We start from the raw sequence: 16,879 nt of genomic DNA, 5'->3' as shown, positions 1-16,879 counted from the left end.
ACTAAGTCACGTAGGAAAGCATACTACAGCTATATGGTATATAATTTTACCTCTTATTATCTACAGTTTCTACACTGTAAACAGAGAAACTGATTTAAAATATTTGATTATCTAGTAATTAATCATTGGATGATTTGCGTCATTTTTATACATTGGCCATCCACAGCTTGGCTTTTTTATTTTTGGGTAGCAATATTTATCCATAGTTCTCTCTGTTTACCTTAAACATCCAAAACAACAAGGGACATTTTTGAACAATCTATAATATTCTTCTTGGATCTGAAAAATAGAAAAAGAAAGGAAGAACTGTTAAACATAATTGCACCAAACACATCAAATTATTTCCAAATCATACTAAATTGTTATATTTGGTTTTCTAAATTATTATTGTTTTCTGATTATCTGTCAGAATATGCTCAGGTGAATATAAGCTATATTTATAGTCCTAAAAGCAACTTTTTACAAAGTATATTTCCCTATGAACAGCTAAGTGTTCTGATTATCTCAATACTAAAATGTACTACATTTAGGTAAAAAAGGCACAAGTCATAAATCTCTGAGAATAAGAATTTTTATCAATTTGGTAACTGATGCTACATGAATTATAGAGTTGACCAAAATAACAAAACGCTTACCTTTCTAGATAAAACACACAGGAATAAGAAAATGAACATCCCCTGGAAGGCATTGCTGACGGTGAAGAGGTAAGCTGTTACCACTGATGCGTGGACAACGTGGAGAACCCCAAAGACCCAGGTGGTGCCAAGAAGGAACAGGAGAGCAAGGGCTCCTCTGGCACAAGACCTGGAACATATTTGAAAGGTGTCCGTTAAGAAAGCTGCATATACTCAACACATCTCCAAATTCCTCAAATTATATGGGAAATGAGTTTTTGGTATAGCCAACAAATCTTCTGCAAAGACCAATAATGATTTTGAAACTGACAAATCATGCTACAGTTACATGGGACAGCCTTGAGGGTATGCTGCTGCACTGTGGCAGGGATGTGCTTCCAAAACCAAGGCAGCATTATTAAAATATGGTATTTTCAAGGAATTTTCTTGATCTAAAAATATTTTTATCTGGTGTACTGCAGTGTATGTATACACTTTGATTTCAAATTTAATGTTGCGGTAATTCCCGAAGGTAAGACATATAACTATTAGGAAGTATTTTTCCTAAGAAACCTTGAAAAGTATGCCATATGAACTTGGGTCAGCACATGACCATGACATCAAAGGAGGCTTCTGCTTTCTTTTCAGGTTTAGTAGAGAAGAAAGTGTAAGATATAAAATTAGATTTGTTTTTTTTTTTGCTTTGCAATATAGTTACCTCAAAATAAAGTCATGTCAGAATACTGATTTCTTAAAAATTAAAAAAAATACACACATATACTCACTGTTACATATTTTCAACTTATTGCCCTGACTTTTGGTAAAACAACATTCGGTTCTGTTCACTGAGGACATTGCCTTGAAAATGAGGCAACTAAATGCTTATTTTCTCATTCATACTTAGTCCAATCATTCTTTACTGCAGAAGATGTTTTAGCAATGTACGTCAGAAAATGAGTCATTTTCAACTTTATTAAAACCAGCACAGTACATGAAACTCTGAATGGTGAGGAGTAAAAGAAAGTAATCGATCAAACATTAGCTAAATCCGAACTATAAATCTTGCCAAGGTATTGAAACTACAGGAGTGTTCCCAAGCAAGACAAATGTTAGTTATTTCTAATGTTCCCTATAGAACATTCAGTTTTTCCTGAACCAACCATTTTCGAGGTCTCAATAAATCAGTCTTAAAGAGAGGAGTTTGAAGGAAAAATCGTGGGAGCATGCAAACTAGAAATCACAGGAAAGAAACACAGATAGTAACCTCTGAGAAACGTTTTGCAAAAGAAAATCACTAAGGCCTACTTTTGCCTTAAAACACAATTATCATCTTTTCTTTCAAAGGGGACTGTTTGAAAAGATTGCTTACTTCCTATTTAATCTGTGGTAATTATGGTCTTATCAAGTGCTATTTACCAATAAGTATTTTAAATATAGCAGAAGAAAATGTGAAAAATATCATTTAAAAAATTGTCCTACCAAAACTTATTTGTACTTTAAGTTACTAAAGCTTTTCATTACCAAAGAAAGTAGGCTTAAAGAAACATTTACCTTATGTTCTCATAGCAACTAACTTCTGGTTTCAACCCTGCAGTGTGGCGAAAAACTTTGTATATAATAAATCCGAAAGCCAAGAGATTAACCTGAAAAAATAAACAAATTTCAAAGAAGAATAATTTTCATAGTCAATTGAGTATATACAAAGGAAATAAACCAAATAAAGATTTCAAATAAATAGAAACCAGAAAATCATGACATTTTTATGTATATTACAAAGTACAAACCCTCTGGGAGACTTAGGCAAACAAATCTGTGGTTGATCTTTACAATATCACTGAAAATTGTTACTACGTATGGTAGTAAGTACAATTTGCCAGATCGTATGGAGCAACCTGTTCAAGAAACTTCTTCAGATGTTACGATCACATCTACAGATTGATGAGTATCATCTGCTGCCAATAATGTGATTAATGTACATATTAAGATAAGTTTTGAAAAACTTTAAGAACATTGAAAAATCAAATTTTTGTTCACGAAATCGTATGCTGTTTCTTTGAGAAGAAGTGTTAGTGATAATTCTGTTAATTCTTCAAAAATTTAAACTGGAAAAGAGAAATTGAAAAGAAATTAGAAAACTCAACAGAACACCCTCAATTTCTATTGCTAGAAAATGTCTGAATGTACTTTCTTTTGTATGGTTCATCTAGCTCTCCTAATATTTATGTCGAGATTTCCTTTCCCCAGATTTAATCTCAGAAACTTTAAAAATATTGATCAACAAAGTAAATGTTTGTTTGAAGGCATATACATTTTATTGATAAACATTTTTCATTCTATTATTTATATTTCCTAATATGGGCTAAACAGAATACACAGAATTTTCACAACTTTAAAAGTGTGAATGTTTTGAAAGTTATGAAAGTTTTCTCTTCTTTCCTTTTCCTATATTTCTGGAAACCTGTAAGTCATATTTGCAGTGTCAGAAGATTAATTAAGGGTCACATTTTAAATGGATATTTATTTTAATATGAGCATAGTAATAATTTAAAATATTAAATATTATATAAATAATCTGCAGATAATTCCTATATTGAACATATTTCATTAATGAAAACAGATTTTTCAAAAGTCTTTTTGTAATAACAATAGCAAACTGCAATATTTTAATTTTCAGCTAATTCTTATATTAGTATTTCAAAAGCTTATAGTTATTAAAAAATTCTATTTTTTCATATTATGGGTAGTTTTATACAGCTTTTCAAAATGAAATTTACTAATTACTATTATAAAAAGCAGTATAAAATAATGGGTCAGATAATATCGTGTTGTCACTTCTCCATGGAGAAGTCCTTGAGAGAAAATCTTAGAGGAATAAAGGTCTAGTTCCTTTTTCCTCCTTCCAAACGTCCATTACTTCTAATTATATGATTAACTAATTCTAATTACAGTAATGCTTCCATACAAAGAAAAGACTTCAGCAATTGCAGAGGGGAGATGAAGGGTATTTAAATTGGTTTAGTTGACAGTTTAACCCTATTGTATCATCACATAACGAACTGAAATGACACGTTGATAATATTTAATTTTATAAATAGTTTCTACTACTTCTGAAAGAGAGGTGCATAGTATTTTCTAGGTTTCCTATAGCTATAGCTTCTTTAAATAAATTTGGAAACAACAGTTCTATTAAATTTTATAAATATATGCATTTTTTAAATAATAAAAAGTATTAAAATTTGCTTAGTATAAATAATAGAGTACTCAAAACATTATTGGTTTGAAAAGCTTCCAAGAATTTTTATGAGGTCTTTATGTTGAACTGATCTCAACAAAGGAAAAGTTATAAGATAAAGTAACTTTAAATGATAAAAAAATTGTTCTTGAATGCATAATTTTTCCATGTAAGTAAGGTATAATATTTATTGAATAAAGTTTTTTCAACTTTTTTTTTTGCTTAAACAGATTTGAAAAACAGTTTCTCATACTGCTATGGTTTCTCAGATGTGTATATAGATTTTAAATGTGCTCTTCTACACCATATGCTAAAATAGTGAAGAGGGGAAATGAAACTTTCCCTATGGGGATCCAGTTCTGGAAAGCACATTTTTTCTGTACAAAAGGGAAAATGTTTCCATACTTATAAAAACCAAGTGCTGCTGAAAAAGCAGGAGACTCATTCTCATTCCACAAACTCATATTCTCCCAATTTTAAGAGAAAACAGATTAAAACGTTTTTATCAAAAGGTGTTATGGTTTTCTGTAATGAAAACAATCACAAATACATTGATTGTATTAGCCACATTCATTGATAATAATACAAATATATGGAGCTCTTTATTTGCTTTTATTCTATACTCCTTTATAAAAGGTCTATTAACTGTCTGGGATAGTGGCGAGGGCCGGGTACATATTAATGAACAAAACAAGCATTCTCCTTTGTTCTCATAAACTTATTAAGAAAATAGATAGTAAGCAAATGATCTTACAAATACTTATAAATCTACAAACTGTCATAAATGCTATTAAGTCACAAAGTTAGAGTGTTAGGAGAGACAATATGGGGGTGGATTAGAATGAAGGTTTGGGAAGTACTTCTCTTAAGACTTAGCATTTAAACCAGGACCCAATGAATTATAACGCACTAGCAGATCCACAATGAGGGGAGAAAGGCATTCTATGAAGGAAAATGGCATAGAAGAAAGCCATGAGGCTGGAGGGAGTTGAGAATGTGGTGTGCCTTTAAGGAATTAACAAGGGGGGCTGTGATGTAGTAAGCAAAGGGAAGATAAGCATGAGGTGAGGTGGGTGAGGTAAACAGAGACGAACAGTACTTAGATTTTACATTAAATCCAAAGATTTTTTATTTATTCTTTCACTGGAAAATCACTTATGTACTATACACCTTTTCCTCAAGGAACTGACAGTCTAATGGAGGAGATGAGCAATCAACAGGCAAGTGCAACACTATTCAGTAAGTGCCATGAAATTGTTTGCAGAGTTGAGCAGAAGAACAGGTGATGGCACCCTAACATATGATTTCTAAGCCAATCTTGAGTAACCAATAGAGCCGAACGAGGGCAACCCAGAGAAAATAAGTGCCTACTAGGATCTCAGTCATTGGAGCTATCTATGTACACTCATTTCTCAGGTGATCAGACCCAATGGCTGAAAATACTCTCCTTAGGCCCTATCTGAAGTCAAATAGGCATCGTGAGTTAAAAATGTCAAAAACTGACCTGCTATTCTTCCTCCAAAGAATCTATTTTTGCTGCAATCTTCCCCACCTCAAAAAAAAGTTATCTCATCCTTTTAGCGGATCAGCCTCATTCATCAGCAAATCCCTCACCTCTGCCTTCAAAACATATTTGGAATACGACCACCACTTACCTTCTTTACAGCTCCTATCCTGGAAGAGGCAGCCATCATGCCCCTCCTTGGCTATTGCAAAAGCCTCCTAATTGGTGTCCCTGCTTCCATCGTTGCCCTCCTACAATCTACTCTCATGGCAGCAGTCAGATTGATCCCTTTAAAATGTAAGTCAGACCATTTCTCTATCAGAACCCTCCAGTGGCTTCCCATCTCACTCAGAGTTAAACTTGAAGATATCACAGCGGTCTCTAAGGTCTGAAATGATATACCTCTTCCCTCAAGTCCTATTTCTCTATCCTTTGGTCACTTCACTCCACGCACATTGGATTCTCCATCCTTCTTCCAGCACACAAAGCATGGTTCAGGGCATTTGAGCTTGCTGGGCCCTCAGATGTCCCCACAGCTCATTCTGTCACCACCTCTGTTTAAATGCTCCTTATCTACATACTGCCTCCCAGTGTACTTTTATGAAAAAATGAAACTCAAATGATAAAATCAGACCCAAGTTCAATTCTATGCTAATGTAGAGAAAGATGGTATTCTTTACTGTTATGGACAGTGCTATTTCTGGATGCCAAATGTTCTTCCCTTGCCTTAGTCACTAGAAAACTGACAAAGACTCTCCTTGGCCAAACTGTAGTCAGGTTCCTCTGAACCCTCTTCTCATCTAGGCCTCAACATTGGGCTTCCAGTGTCCATCCTTGCAGTGTCCAGTTTTAATGAGAATCCTGCTAAGTCAGCTTAGAGAGGGCTTTTCCACTCTTGATATCTGATCCTCTCAATATCGAATCAAATCCCTCATCCCCCGCCCTTAATATCTGATCACCTTGGCCTACCTTTCAGCAAGAATCCTGTTAAAGTAAGTTTAGCAAAAATTCTCCCTACGCTTGACGTCTCCTCTTAGTAATTTTCAATCCACCAACACCCCTTGCCCCTGCCCCCACACACAACCTGTTACTTGGCTATAAATCCCCAGTTGTCTTTGTTGGATTCAGAGTTGAGCTGAATCTCTCTCCCCAATTGCAACAGTCTTGACACATCACAATGGTCCTGAATAAAGTCTTCCTTACCATTTTAACAAGTGTCAGAATAATTTTTTTCTTTAACAAAACTCAGAGCCAAATCGAATGTCACATTATAATATTCAGCAAATTTGGGGTAACTGGAAAAACCTACATTTACTCCTTTTACACTGCTTGCATTCTCTCTGTATTCATAAATATATAAGCTACTTTAAATCTTTTTTCTAATTGAGTAAAAAACTGTAAATAAAGAATCAGTATCACATAAAGGCACATGACTTTATTTACTTAGAGGTGGAAATTAAGTTGAAACTCTATGCATTTTACATGGTATGGAAAAGTATCTTTTGGGAGGAAATGTTTTATGAAATAAGTATGAACAGTCTGAGAGGAGATAAAAACCATAGCTCAAAACAAGATTATACAGAATTAAAAAGTATTTCTGATAATAAGAAATAGTTTGCAGTTATTCCAGAAGCACTGACTTTGAGGGTAGATAGAGAAATACTTGCATTTTAGGTTAAATAGTTGGAAAAATACCATGAACGCTGTGCTTACAGGCAATGGCTACATCAGTGATAACTGACATTAATACTTGAGTAATTATTTGAAATATAAGAAAAATCATTAATATTAACCTTAATTAAGAAAATGATGCCTTTAAAATGATTCACACTTTTGCTCATTAGTGTTTACCTATATGCGGTGATTTTATCAGCTGTGGTTCCCTTATTATGTATCACTAAATGTTAGGGTCACAAAAGCATGGGGGCTCATTAATGACTTGCAAATGAACAAAGTCATTCATTATCATCTTTGTCTCAATTTTTAAAAAACTGTTTTAGCTTGTCAATCAGGAGTCCATAATACTGTTCTAGGAGTAAACAAGACAAGGACATTGGACATAAGAACTGTGAAATTCATTGCTGCACTTTAGAATACAGATGAGAATGAAAACAGCTGTGGAGAAAAAATCATTCAAAGTCATGAAAGCTTAACCCTTGAGAGAAAGAAATATTTTAAATTTAAAATCATTCTCCTCGCTTCATCTTAAGGGATATTTATCTACACAGAGATCTGTTTCTTAACTCCACTGATACATGCAGTTACTTCAAAGTTTGGCACACATGTTCTGATGTTTGACAGAGTGTGTTAAAAATTTTTAAGTGCCTTATTTTTTTAAACAAGAAATTTAAATAGATGAGCTGGTGAGAGAGTGGGAGCTAATTCTGAAAGATTTAGACCTACAGGTACATTCAACCCAAGGGCTTCAAATGCAGACTTCAAAATGAAGCATCCCAATCAGTCATTTTTCCTTTCTTAATCTATTTCTCAATAATTGATAAAGCCATCTACATGCTGATGGCAGATCACACCAAAAGAATGAGAAAATTCCTCTTACAGCACTTTTAGACCCATGCTTTAATTTTTCGTATATATCAAATGGAATCTGGTTCATTTAAGAATGTGTCATGATCACAACTGCTATGTCCTTTCAAATAGTTTTATTACCTTTAAATTAACTGGCCTAGGGCAAACCTACTTCTGCTGTGAACAAAGGGGTAGGTTTCTACTGGCTTATGGAGAGGCCATAGGAAAAACAGCTACTCATTCTCAATCCCTAGACCACTGCAGAGATGGTTAAGTAGTTTTGAATTTAAGCTTTAAAATGAAAAGATATGGGGGCCGGCCCGGTGGCACAAGCGGTTAAGTGCGCGCGCTCTGCTGTGGGGCCCGGGGTTCACCGGTTAGGATCCTGGGCGTGCACCGATGCACCGCTTGTCAAGCCATGCTCTGGCGGCATCCCATATAAAGTGGAGGAAGATGGGCACGGATGTTAGCCCAGGGCCAGTCTTCCTCAGCAACAAGAGGAGGATTGGCAGATGTTAGCACAGGGCTGATCTCCCTCACAAAAAAAAAAAAAAAAAAAAAAAAAAAAATAAGAAAGAAAAAGAAAAGATACGACCTATTAATTAAAAAAAAATGATCTACTACCTAAATTGGAATCAAGCAGTTGGCATTTTGTCTTTTGTCTGATTTTCTTTTTTTATAATTTCTCAATTGGAGTCACCCCTTTAATGACCTTCTAATACTAAACACAAAGAATATTAGAAAAATTGGGGTATGTGGTAAGCAGAATAATGTCCCCTCTCCAGAAAAATGTCCACACCCTAATGTCTAGAACATGTGAATATGGCAAAAGGGATTTCACAGATAGAATTAAGGTTACGGACTTTAAGATGAGAAAGTTGTCCAGGATTATCCTGTTGGGCCCAATGTAAACATGTGAGTCCTTAAAAATGAAAGAGGAGAGCAAAGAGATTCAAAAGAGAGATGCACCAGAAGAGAAGGCAGGAGAGATGAGGCAGAAGTGGAGATCAGAGAGAATGGAAGACAAAAGGAACCATGAATCAGGAAATGTGGGCCGCCTCTGCAAGCTGAGACTGACCTCGGTCCAACAGCTAGTGAGGAAATCAATTGCATAAAACTGAATTTGGCCAACAATCTTGATTAAGTATGGAACCAAATTCTCCCCCAGAGCCTCCAGAATGGCTGATGCCCTGATTTTAGCCCAGTGAGACTCTAAACAAAGGAACCAGCTGAGCCACTCTGTGCCCAGACTTCTGACCTACAGAACTGTGAGCTAATAAATTTGTGTTGTTTTAAGCCACTAAGTTTGGGGTAATTTTTTATGACAGCAATAGAAAATTAATACAGAAAACTAAATAATTAGTTTTCTATTGCTGATTATATATAGTCATGCATGGATTAATGACAGGGATACCTTCTGAGAAATGCGTTGTTAGGCAATTTCGTCATTGTGCGAACATCAAAGAGTGTACTTACACAAACCTAGATGGTATAGCCTACCACACACCTGGGCTATATGGTATCAATCTTATGGGACCACATCGTATATGTGGTCCATCATTGACTGAAACGTCGTTATGTGGCGTATCACTGTATATCTGTACATATGAAATACCTTATAATTACAGCGTTTCCTATTATTTAAATAAAAATTTAAAATCCAGTTTAAAATAAATACTAATTTATCAATAACTCACATTTATTATTGATGTTCTAGATATTTGGTGAATAGTCAATTATATAAAAGCGTCTTTATTATTTGTGGATTTTGCTTCTATGTTCCTTGAAATAAAAAGATTAAGACTAATTATAACTAGTAAATGACTTCCTCTCCAGCAAGTCATAAATGCAGTTTGTACTTTCAAGTATCTGTCACATTTTCTTCTCTATAATACTTACCTTTATAGGTCCTTCTCATAGGGTTGTCAGATTAGTAAACAAAAATACAGGATGCCAGTTAAATTTGAATTTCAGATATACAACAAATAATTTTTTAAGTATAAGTATATCCCATACAATACTTTGGAGATACCTATACTTAAAAAATAATTTGTTATTTATCTGAAATTCAAATCAACTGGGCATCCTGTGTTTTGTATGGCAACTATAACTTCATAGCTTTCAAATTATTTTCACATTTGATCCTTTTTATCAACTGAGGATACTGGCTTCTTAGAGTAACCCCCAAGACATCACCCTTTCCACACAGGCTGATCTATAACTGTTTGAAAAGAGATTGCAAAGGAAGAGGGGGTAAATTTTCAGATGCTGCAACTATTGTGGAACCTGACATGTGTATGTGTTGGAACTGATAAAATATCCTAAAAGTATATAGTGAAGGAAGGCACATATAAAAGGTTCGAGCCCAGTAAAAAATATACCCAGGCTTGGCAAAAGGCCTCCGTGTTGGAAACCCCTTGGTGTGCATAGTGAAGCTGTGCCAGGAAGCAATGGATTCCTGTTGCTGGCACCTGTTAAAAACCTTTTTTTAATAAAATAGTGGTAAAAAAATAAAATTTCAAGCTTAGATGTGAAATCGCATTAGTATAAATTTAGTGAAAACTCAGACATTATAATGTCACAGTGTTCGTTGATCAATCATCAGAACCATGGAGTGGAATAATGTCTTTCCTCCCACATATATCTTCATGACATTGCTAGGAAGCATCTCTCCTAACACCATAAGCCTCAACTTGTTTAACATCCCCTAGGCTCTGGATTTAGCAGCCTTGGGAATATCTACAGAGCTAAGAGGTACTCCTCTGCTGAGGTTATCAACACCTGGGTCAGGTGGGAGTAGACCACAGAGAAATGGGAGTGCAGTCTACAATTATACGAAAAAAATTAAGAGTAATCTGAAACATATTGAAACATCCGAAAATAAATATATTTGAGTAGGTTATAAATATCATAAGACGAGGGTATCCTTAATAGGTCACTCTGAGATATTAACAGAATTCATGATACATCACTGATCTCTTGAGGTTTACACTTTAGAAGACAGCAATGCTCTCCCAACCATGCATTGAATGCTGGGGTATACAGCTGGATGAATAGTTGTTCTGGGATAAAATAACATTTTTCATTACTTCATAACTACTGTAACATCGAGACTCAAGTTAACGACAAAAAAATAATAATATTTGTTGAGTGTTTTCTATGTGCCAGACACTTTATTTATTAATTCATTTTCTTTATTTATTAATTCATTTAACCCTCATGTCAAATTCATGGGGTAAGTATTCTTATTCTTCTTAATATTATCATTATCTTTATGTTTATTTCACATTTATGGCAACAGAGGCACAGAGAGGTTGAATAACCTGCCCAAGGTGGCATAGTTAGGAAGTAGCAGAGAAAAGATTCATACCTACCAGACAGGTTCTAGAGTTTATGCTCCCAAGAACTTTACAGAACTACCAAAGCACAGATGAAGGACCGGTAAAGAGAAGTTAAATCAAAGTTAAAACTTCAGGAATTTAATTGTTTAGACATTTATTGATATTAACTGCTAACCGTTGCTTCATTTTAGAAATGGTTAAAAGTAGAAGAGTAAAACATTAATGAGCAGTGATGTGGTTAGCTATTTGGCATTAGTGTTCATTGAACTTAGTCAAGACACCAGTGGTGAAGGCCTTGTTAACGCTGAACAGGATTTAGTGTTCCACCAGTGATCCCCTAATGGAGACACCTGCCCTCACTGTTCTCTGTGGTCAAGGGATCTAGGAATGTGCTAGTTCTTCCTGTGCTGGTGAACAACAGAGCTTTCTGTCCTTTAGAATTTGAATATGATTACTGGGTTCATGGTAGTGGTCTCCAAAATGGAATGCCACAATAATCTACTGAGGCACAGACAGAACATATTAGAATTCCCACTGACATTTTTTCAAGGAAAAATTGTTTACTACTTAAAATACTGATGACACTGGTGCGCTCACTTTTGCCATGTCATATAGAGCCACATGTCAGATACAAGCCAGTCAGAGGGATGAGTGATTGTTCCTAAATGCAGAGAGGTTCACCCCTTTTGTTATTTCAGCTACTGCAACATAGTGTATGTGTGCCTGTTAGGTGGATTTTCAGATCACATTATATAGTTTTAACAAACTAACTCTAATAAAATGAAAAAATAAGATCTAAGATGTCTCCAAAGTGCACTATTGGTTAAAATTAATACTGATAAAGAATATACAAATGAGAAAATGACAGAACTGACATTTTCCCTATTCCTAGAGTGAGTTATTTGCCAGCCAAGTTGCAAGTGCATGTAAGTCATCCAAGTTAAAATCCATGGAGATCTAATCAGATTTGATAAAATGTTATTTAAAAATTGAAAATTATTAAAAATTCAAATTATTAAGAGGACTGTTTGAAGTATTCATTTAGATCCACAATTTTCAATCATATTTGAAGTCATGCATACTCAAGTCAACACATAAATTCTCTCAAGTCAATAATACATGTTTAGAAGTCTCTTTTCATGTTTTCTACTTAATAGTGAGAATTTTAAAAAGTCATGTACTGGGGCTGGCCCTGTGGCATAGCAGTTAAGTGCACGCGCTCTGCTGCTGGTGGCCCGGGGTTCGGATCCCGGGCGCGCACTGAGGCACTGCTTGTCAAGCCATGCTGTGGTGGCGTCCCATATAAAGTGGAGGAAGATAGGCACAGACAGATGTTAGCTCAGGGCCAGTCTTCCTCAGCAAAAAGAGGAGGATTAGCCTGAATGTTAGCTCAGGCCTGATCTTCCTCACACACACACACACACAAAAGTCATGTACCTTTGGAGAAATGCTCTGTTCTTCATGATGAAGTAAGTTAAGTGAAACAATGCGTGGAAAATACTACTGCACAAATTTAAATGCATGCATAAATGCATAAATTTAAGTGGTGTATCTGTGACACAGTCACACTAAGTACAGATTTAATGTATCTTTGTGAAGTTTCAGCCTGATAACCATTAAAACCAAGTATTAAAATAAACTGAACTTAGATCTACACCTTTGGATTGCTGAATTAAAAGTGTGATCAATATTTCATTTTTTTTTTTTTGAGGAAAATTGGCCCTGCACTAACATCTATTGCCAATCTTCCTCCCTTTTTCTTTTTTTCCTCCCCAAAGCCCCAGTACATAGTTGTGTATCATAGTTGCAGAGTTGTAGCTCCTCTATATGGGACACCGCCTCCACATGACTTGATGAGCAGTGAGTAGGTCCATGCCCAGGATCCGAACCAGCGAACCCCGAACCGCTACACCACCAGGCAGGCCCCTCAATATTTCATTTTTTAAAAAAAATGCTAATAATATTTTAGTGAGGATCACATTGAACAAATTTAAATATTATTTCATCTTTAATCTTTTAAATTCATATTTTCAGTATGTTTTATAATGCACATTGCATTTATATTGTATAATGTAATGTACATAAAATATTAATAAACTAGTGTGTACAATTTTTCAAGATGTAGACATACATTTATTGAGGTATATCTTTTACTGATGGGCTCTTTAGTTAAAAAAGTTTGGAGACCAATGCCTTATATGATTTGACACTTTCAAAAAAGCAACAGATGCATCTTTAAAATAAATAGAATAAATAGACTCTGGAGCAACACTTCAAGGATTCAAATACCAGCTCTGACACTTACTAACTGAGCAATTTATTTAACTCTATATTTTGCTTTGCTTGCGGGTAAAATATGGATAATATTAGCACTTGTCTCATAGGGTTGTTGTGTGTCTTAAATTATATAATTAGGGTAAAGTACTTAGAATAGCGCTCAATATATAAGTTCTCAACAAACATCAATTATTATCACTAATGGTTATTACATTCATATGGAAATATATTTTTTCAAATTGTCTCAAATATTTGAAGGGCCCAAGGATAAATATATATTTATTTAATAATTGGATAAGCATTATTTTGTGATACAGTCTCATTGGACTTATAAATATCACTTTACAATACCAGAACTTATATCTGTCAGTCTTTATTTTGGGTAATATGTCCTCGATAGAAAATAGAAGATCTTTTTCCACTTTCAGGACTTTCCTCTAAGCTAATGTCAGCAAAATAAATACTTAAATGGATATAATTCATCAATAAGTCAAGCACTTATTGTTCATATATAATTTCCCATTTTTGTTGAAACTCCTTTAGGGTAGAATTGAAATTTCTAGGTCAAAAATCTGGCTATCTTCAAGAAGTTTACAGAAAAGGAAGGCGTACCTGTACTTCAAAGAGAAATTCATAGATAAAATTATCAGACACCTTAAATATAAGAAACATATTCTTCATGAATCCAATGTGATATTCTGTAATATTTTATGGGAGAGGATAATTATTTTTTCTTATATCACTCTAGTGAGGACAGGGGTCAGGAAACTTGTTCTGTAGAGGGTCAAATAGAAAATAGTTTAGGTTTTGAGGGCCATATGGTCTCTGTCACAATTACTCAACTCTGCCATACCGTTAAAGCTGCCTTAGACAATATGCAAATAAGTGTGACTGTATCCCAATAAAACTTTGTTCACAGAAACAGGCTGTGGTCATTGCTGACTCCTGGTCTATAATCCAAGATCCATAAGGGTAAGAACTTTTTTCTGTTTTATTCACTGATGTATTCCCAAGGCCTAGAACAATGTCTGGCATATAAAAGATGCTCAATAAATGCTTTTTGAATGAATAAAAGGATGAAGGATGGTATACCCAAATCCAAGAGATCCTTAATGGCCTATGAAAGGAACATGCAGCCATTAAATTGATTAAATATTTTTAAAATTATGTTTTTTGTTTTGTCTCACAGTTTGAAGATTTTGACAAAACGATATTTCATTAGAAATCTATTATTTGTAGATAGATATACCAATGGAAACTGAGAGATATATTATAAATTATCAAAACATAATGACCTTCTAAGAATGAGTTTGAGTAAAGGAAAAGGATGAACTTATACCTCTTTTATTTTATGGATACCGTGGGATATATGCAATGTTTTGCATCTAAGAGAAACCACAGACCCATGGGTTTTATGATGTATATTCTTTAATCACACACTTGGGCACACAGGTAGGCCACAGCAGAAGTCTGAATCAACAAGTAGGCAGAATACTGCCTCATTAGGAAAATATCTTCCCTCATCCCCTGAGGTAATAGTTAAATAATTGCTCTATTTTATTATGGATAAAATCCCATCCCAATATATGATCATCTTAGGCATTAAAAAATATTCACGTCATATTTTTAACATGTTTCTCTTAGGAATATTTTAATAACTGAATATTTTTTCTGCGTTTGAAAGAATAATTTACTAGTCTCCAAAACAGAGGTAAAAGCTGGAGAGTACTAGAAATTTATAAACACGAAGGATAAAGTGACCTCCACGGGTGTAAGTGAATTTCATGGGCTTATTTTTATAGCTGGTTTTAACTGTAGATGGTTATAAGTGATAAAAAGATACTAGAAAAGGAACAAAGATGAAGGAGAAAAACTCTATGTGTAGAGTATTTACAACAATTGTTCGATTTAATGTGACAATGAAAACTGAGTGATGAAATCTCTTTTGTTAAGATATAAGCAAGGAAAAATGTTCCTTGTGTATACTCGCTGTATAAAATGAGGATAGAGTTTAGTAAGAATGAAAAAATTGTATACAAACTGATGTAAATCATCTGACAGTTACTTAGCATCTCAGATAGAACTTTCACATTTAAAATCAAAGATATATCTCAAGTATTGCCCATTTAAAAGGTAAAAATAGAACAGACATAAGATTGTCCCCCAAATTATTAAAATTTTCTTTTTTTAACTTTTAAAAGATTTCTTTTTTTTTGGTAGCTCTGTAATATAGAGTTGGCATCGTTGGCATCATTATATTCATGTACATATAAGAAATCCATGGCATAGAAAGAACCCATGGTGTGTACTTTTTACCAATCATATTGCTTTTGAAAACCTCTGACATTATTTGACCAGGACCTCATTTTATTCACTTAAATGTAAAAAATGTTAAAATTCCTAGTTAAAACATGCCTTAGATAGACAGTTTGATGTAGATAGATATAGCAATCATTCCTAAGGAGAAAGGAAATAAAGTGACAGTGATACGCTATGATGAATGCTTCATGTGTTATCTCTTCTGTGAAGTCTTCTCAAAACAATCCCATTTCCATGATGATGATTTCTTTCTTTAAATTTCCTTTAGAGGAAAGGAATTAACGTTTTTGACTAACTACTATGCTTGGTGCATCATTTATTTATTCATCCAATAGTATTACTTGAGTGATTACTACCTAGTAAACCTCAAGGATAATACAGCGAGAGGAAATCCATAGGTTTTATTCTCAAAAGATCTTATAGTCTTCTGGAGGAGACAGATATGAATCAGTTATCAATCAGTTACACTAACACATGTGTAGTTATAAATGGAGGAAAGTATCCAGAAAGAAAAAAAATGGGCTTCTACAAAGACATATAACAAAAAGATATATTGTAGACCAGTGAATCAGAGAGAACTTTCCTCAGAAAGTGTTGTTCGAATTGAAATTTGAAAGACAAACAGCAGTTAACTAGATGAAGGGATGGCCAGAAGGAAGCGATAGGAGGTGTTTTAGTGCAGAGGGGCTGAGATGGGAAGGTACATAGGAACTCTCAGAAACTGTAAAGCAGCCAACAGGATCAAAACACAAAAACCCATGGGAGGGTCATGTGAGATGAGGCTGCGCCGGAGACAGGGGCAGGAACATGCAGTGCCTTCTAGGTCAAGGGTCCACTTTATCCCCATTTGTCGAGCCCAGTATTTTTCATGTCTGTTGCCCAGTGTTCAGGTTAGGTTAGCATTTATCTCAGTTTTTTATTTGTTTACATCTTATTAAGATAAGTTCAGGTAGGTTTGATAAGCTCCACTTCCAGCTTCTGCTGTGTCTCCTGGGTACTGCATGAGAGTCACATGTGCAGTAACCATTCTGACTTTCTGTGTTTAAATATGGACGATAACTGGCAA

At 34.6% G+C, this 16,879-nt stretch overlaps 1 protein-coding gene across 2 annotated transcripts in view; it reads right to left on the bottom strand.

Moving 5' to 3' along the window:
- Nucleotides 1–216: 216 nt before the first annotated feature.
- ADGRL4 (adhesion G protein-coupled receptor L4) overlaps nucleotides 217–16,879 on the bottom strand; it is a 115,762-nt gene continuing 99,099 nt past the window's right edge. For both annotated transcript variants that reach the window (XM_014788310.2, XM_087420166.1), the window contains 3 exons: nucleotides 2,166–2,257; nucleotides 636–804; nucleotides 217–279 (listed from right to left, as the gene is read on the bottom strand). In XM_014788310.2, the coding sequence (XP_014643796.1) occupies nucleotides 217–279; nucleotides 636–804; nucleotides 2,166–2,257 (324 nt within the window). The remainder of the gene's footprint in view (nucleotides 280–635; nucleotides 805–2,165; nucleotides 2,258–16,879) is intronic.

This window comes from Ceratotherium simum, chromosome 2, assembly GCF_057802395.1.
Source record: "Ceratotherium simum simum isolate JZ-2026a chromosome 2, ASM5780239v1, whole genome shotgun sequence".
Lineage (NCBI taxonomy): Eukaryota > Metazoa > Chordata > Mammalia > Perissodactyla > Rhinocerotidae > Ceratotherium > Ceratotherium simum.
Note: the sequence above shows the minus strand (reverse complement) of the source record. Positions and strands in the feature narration are given on the sequence as shown.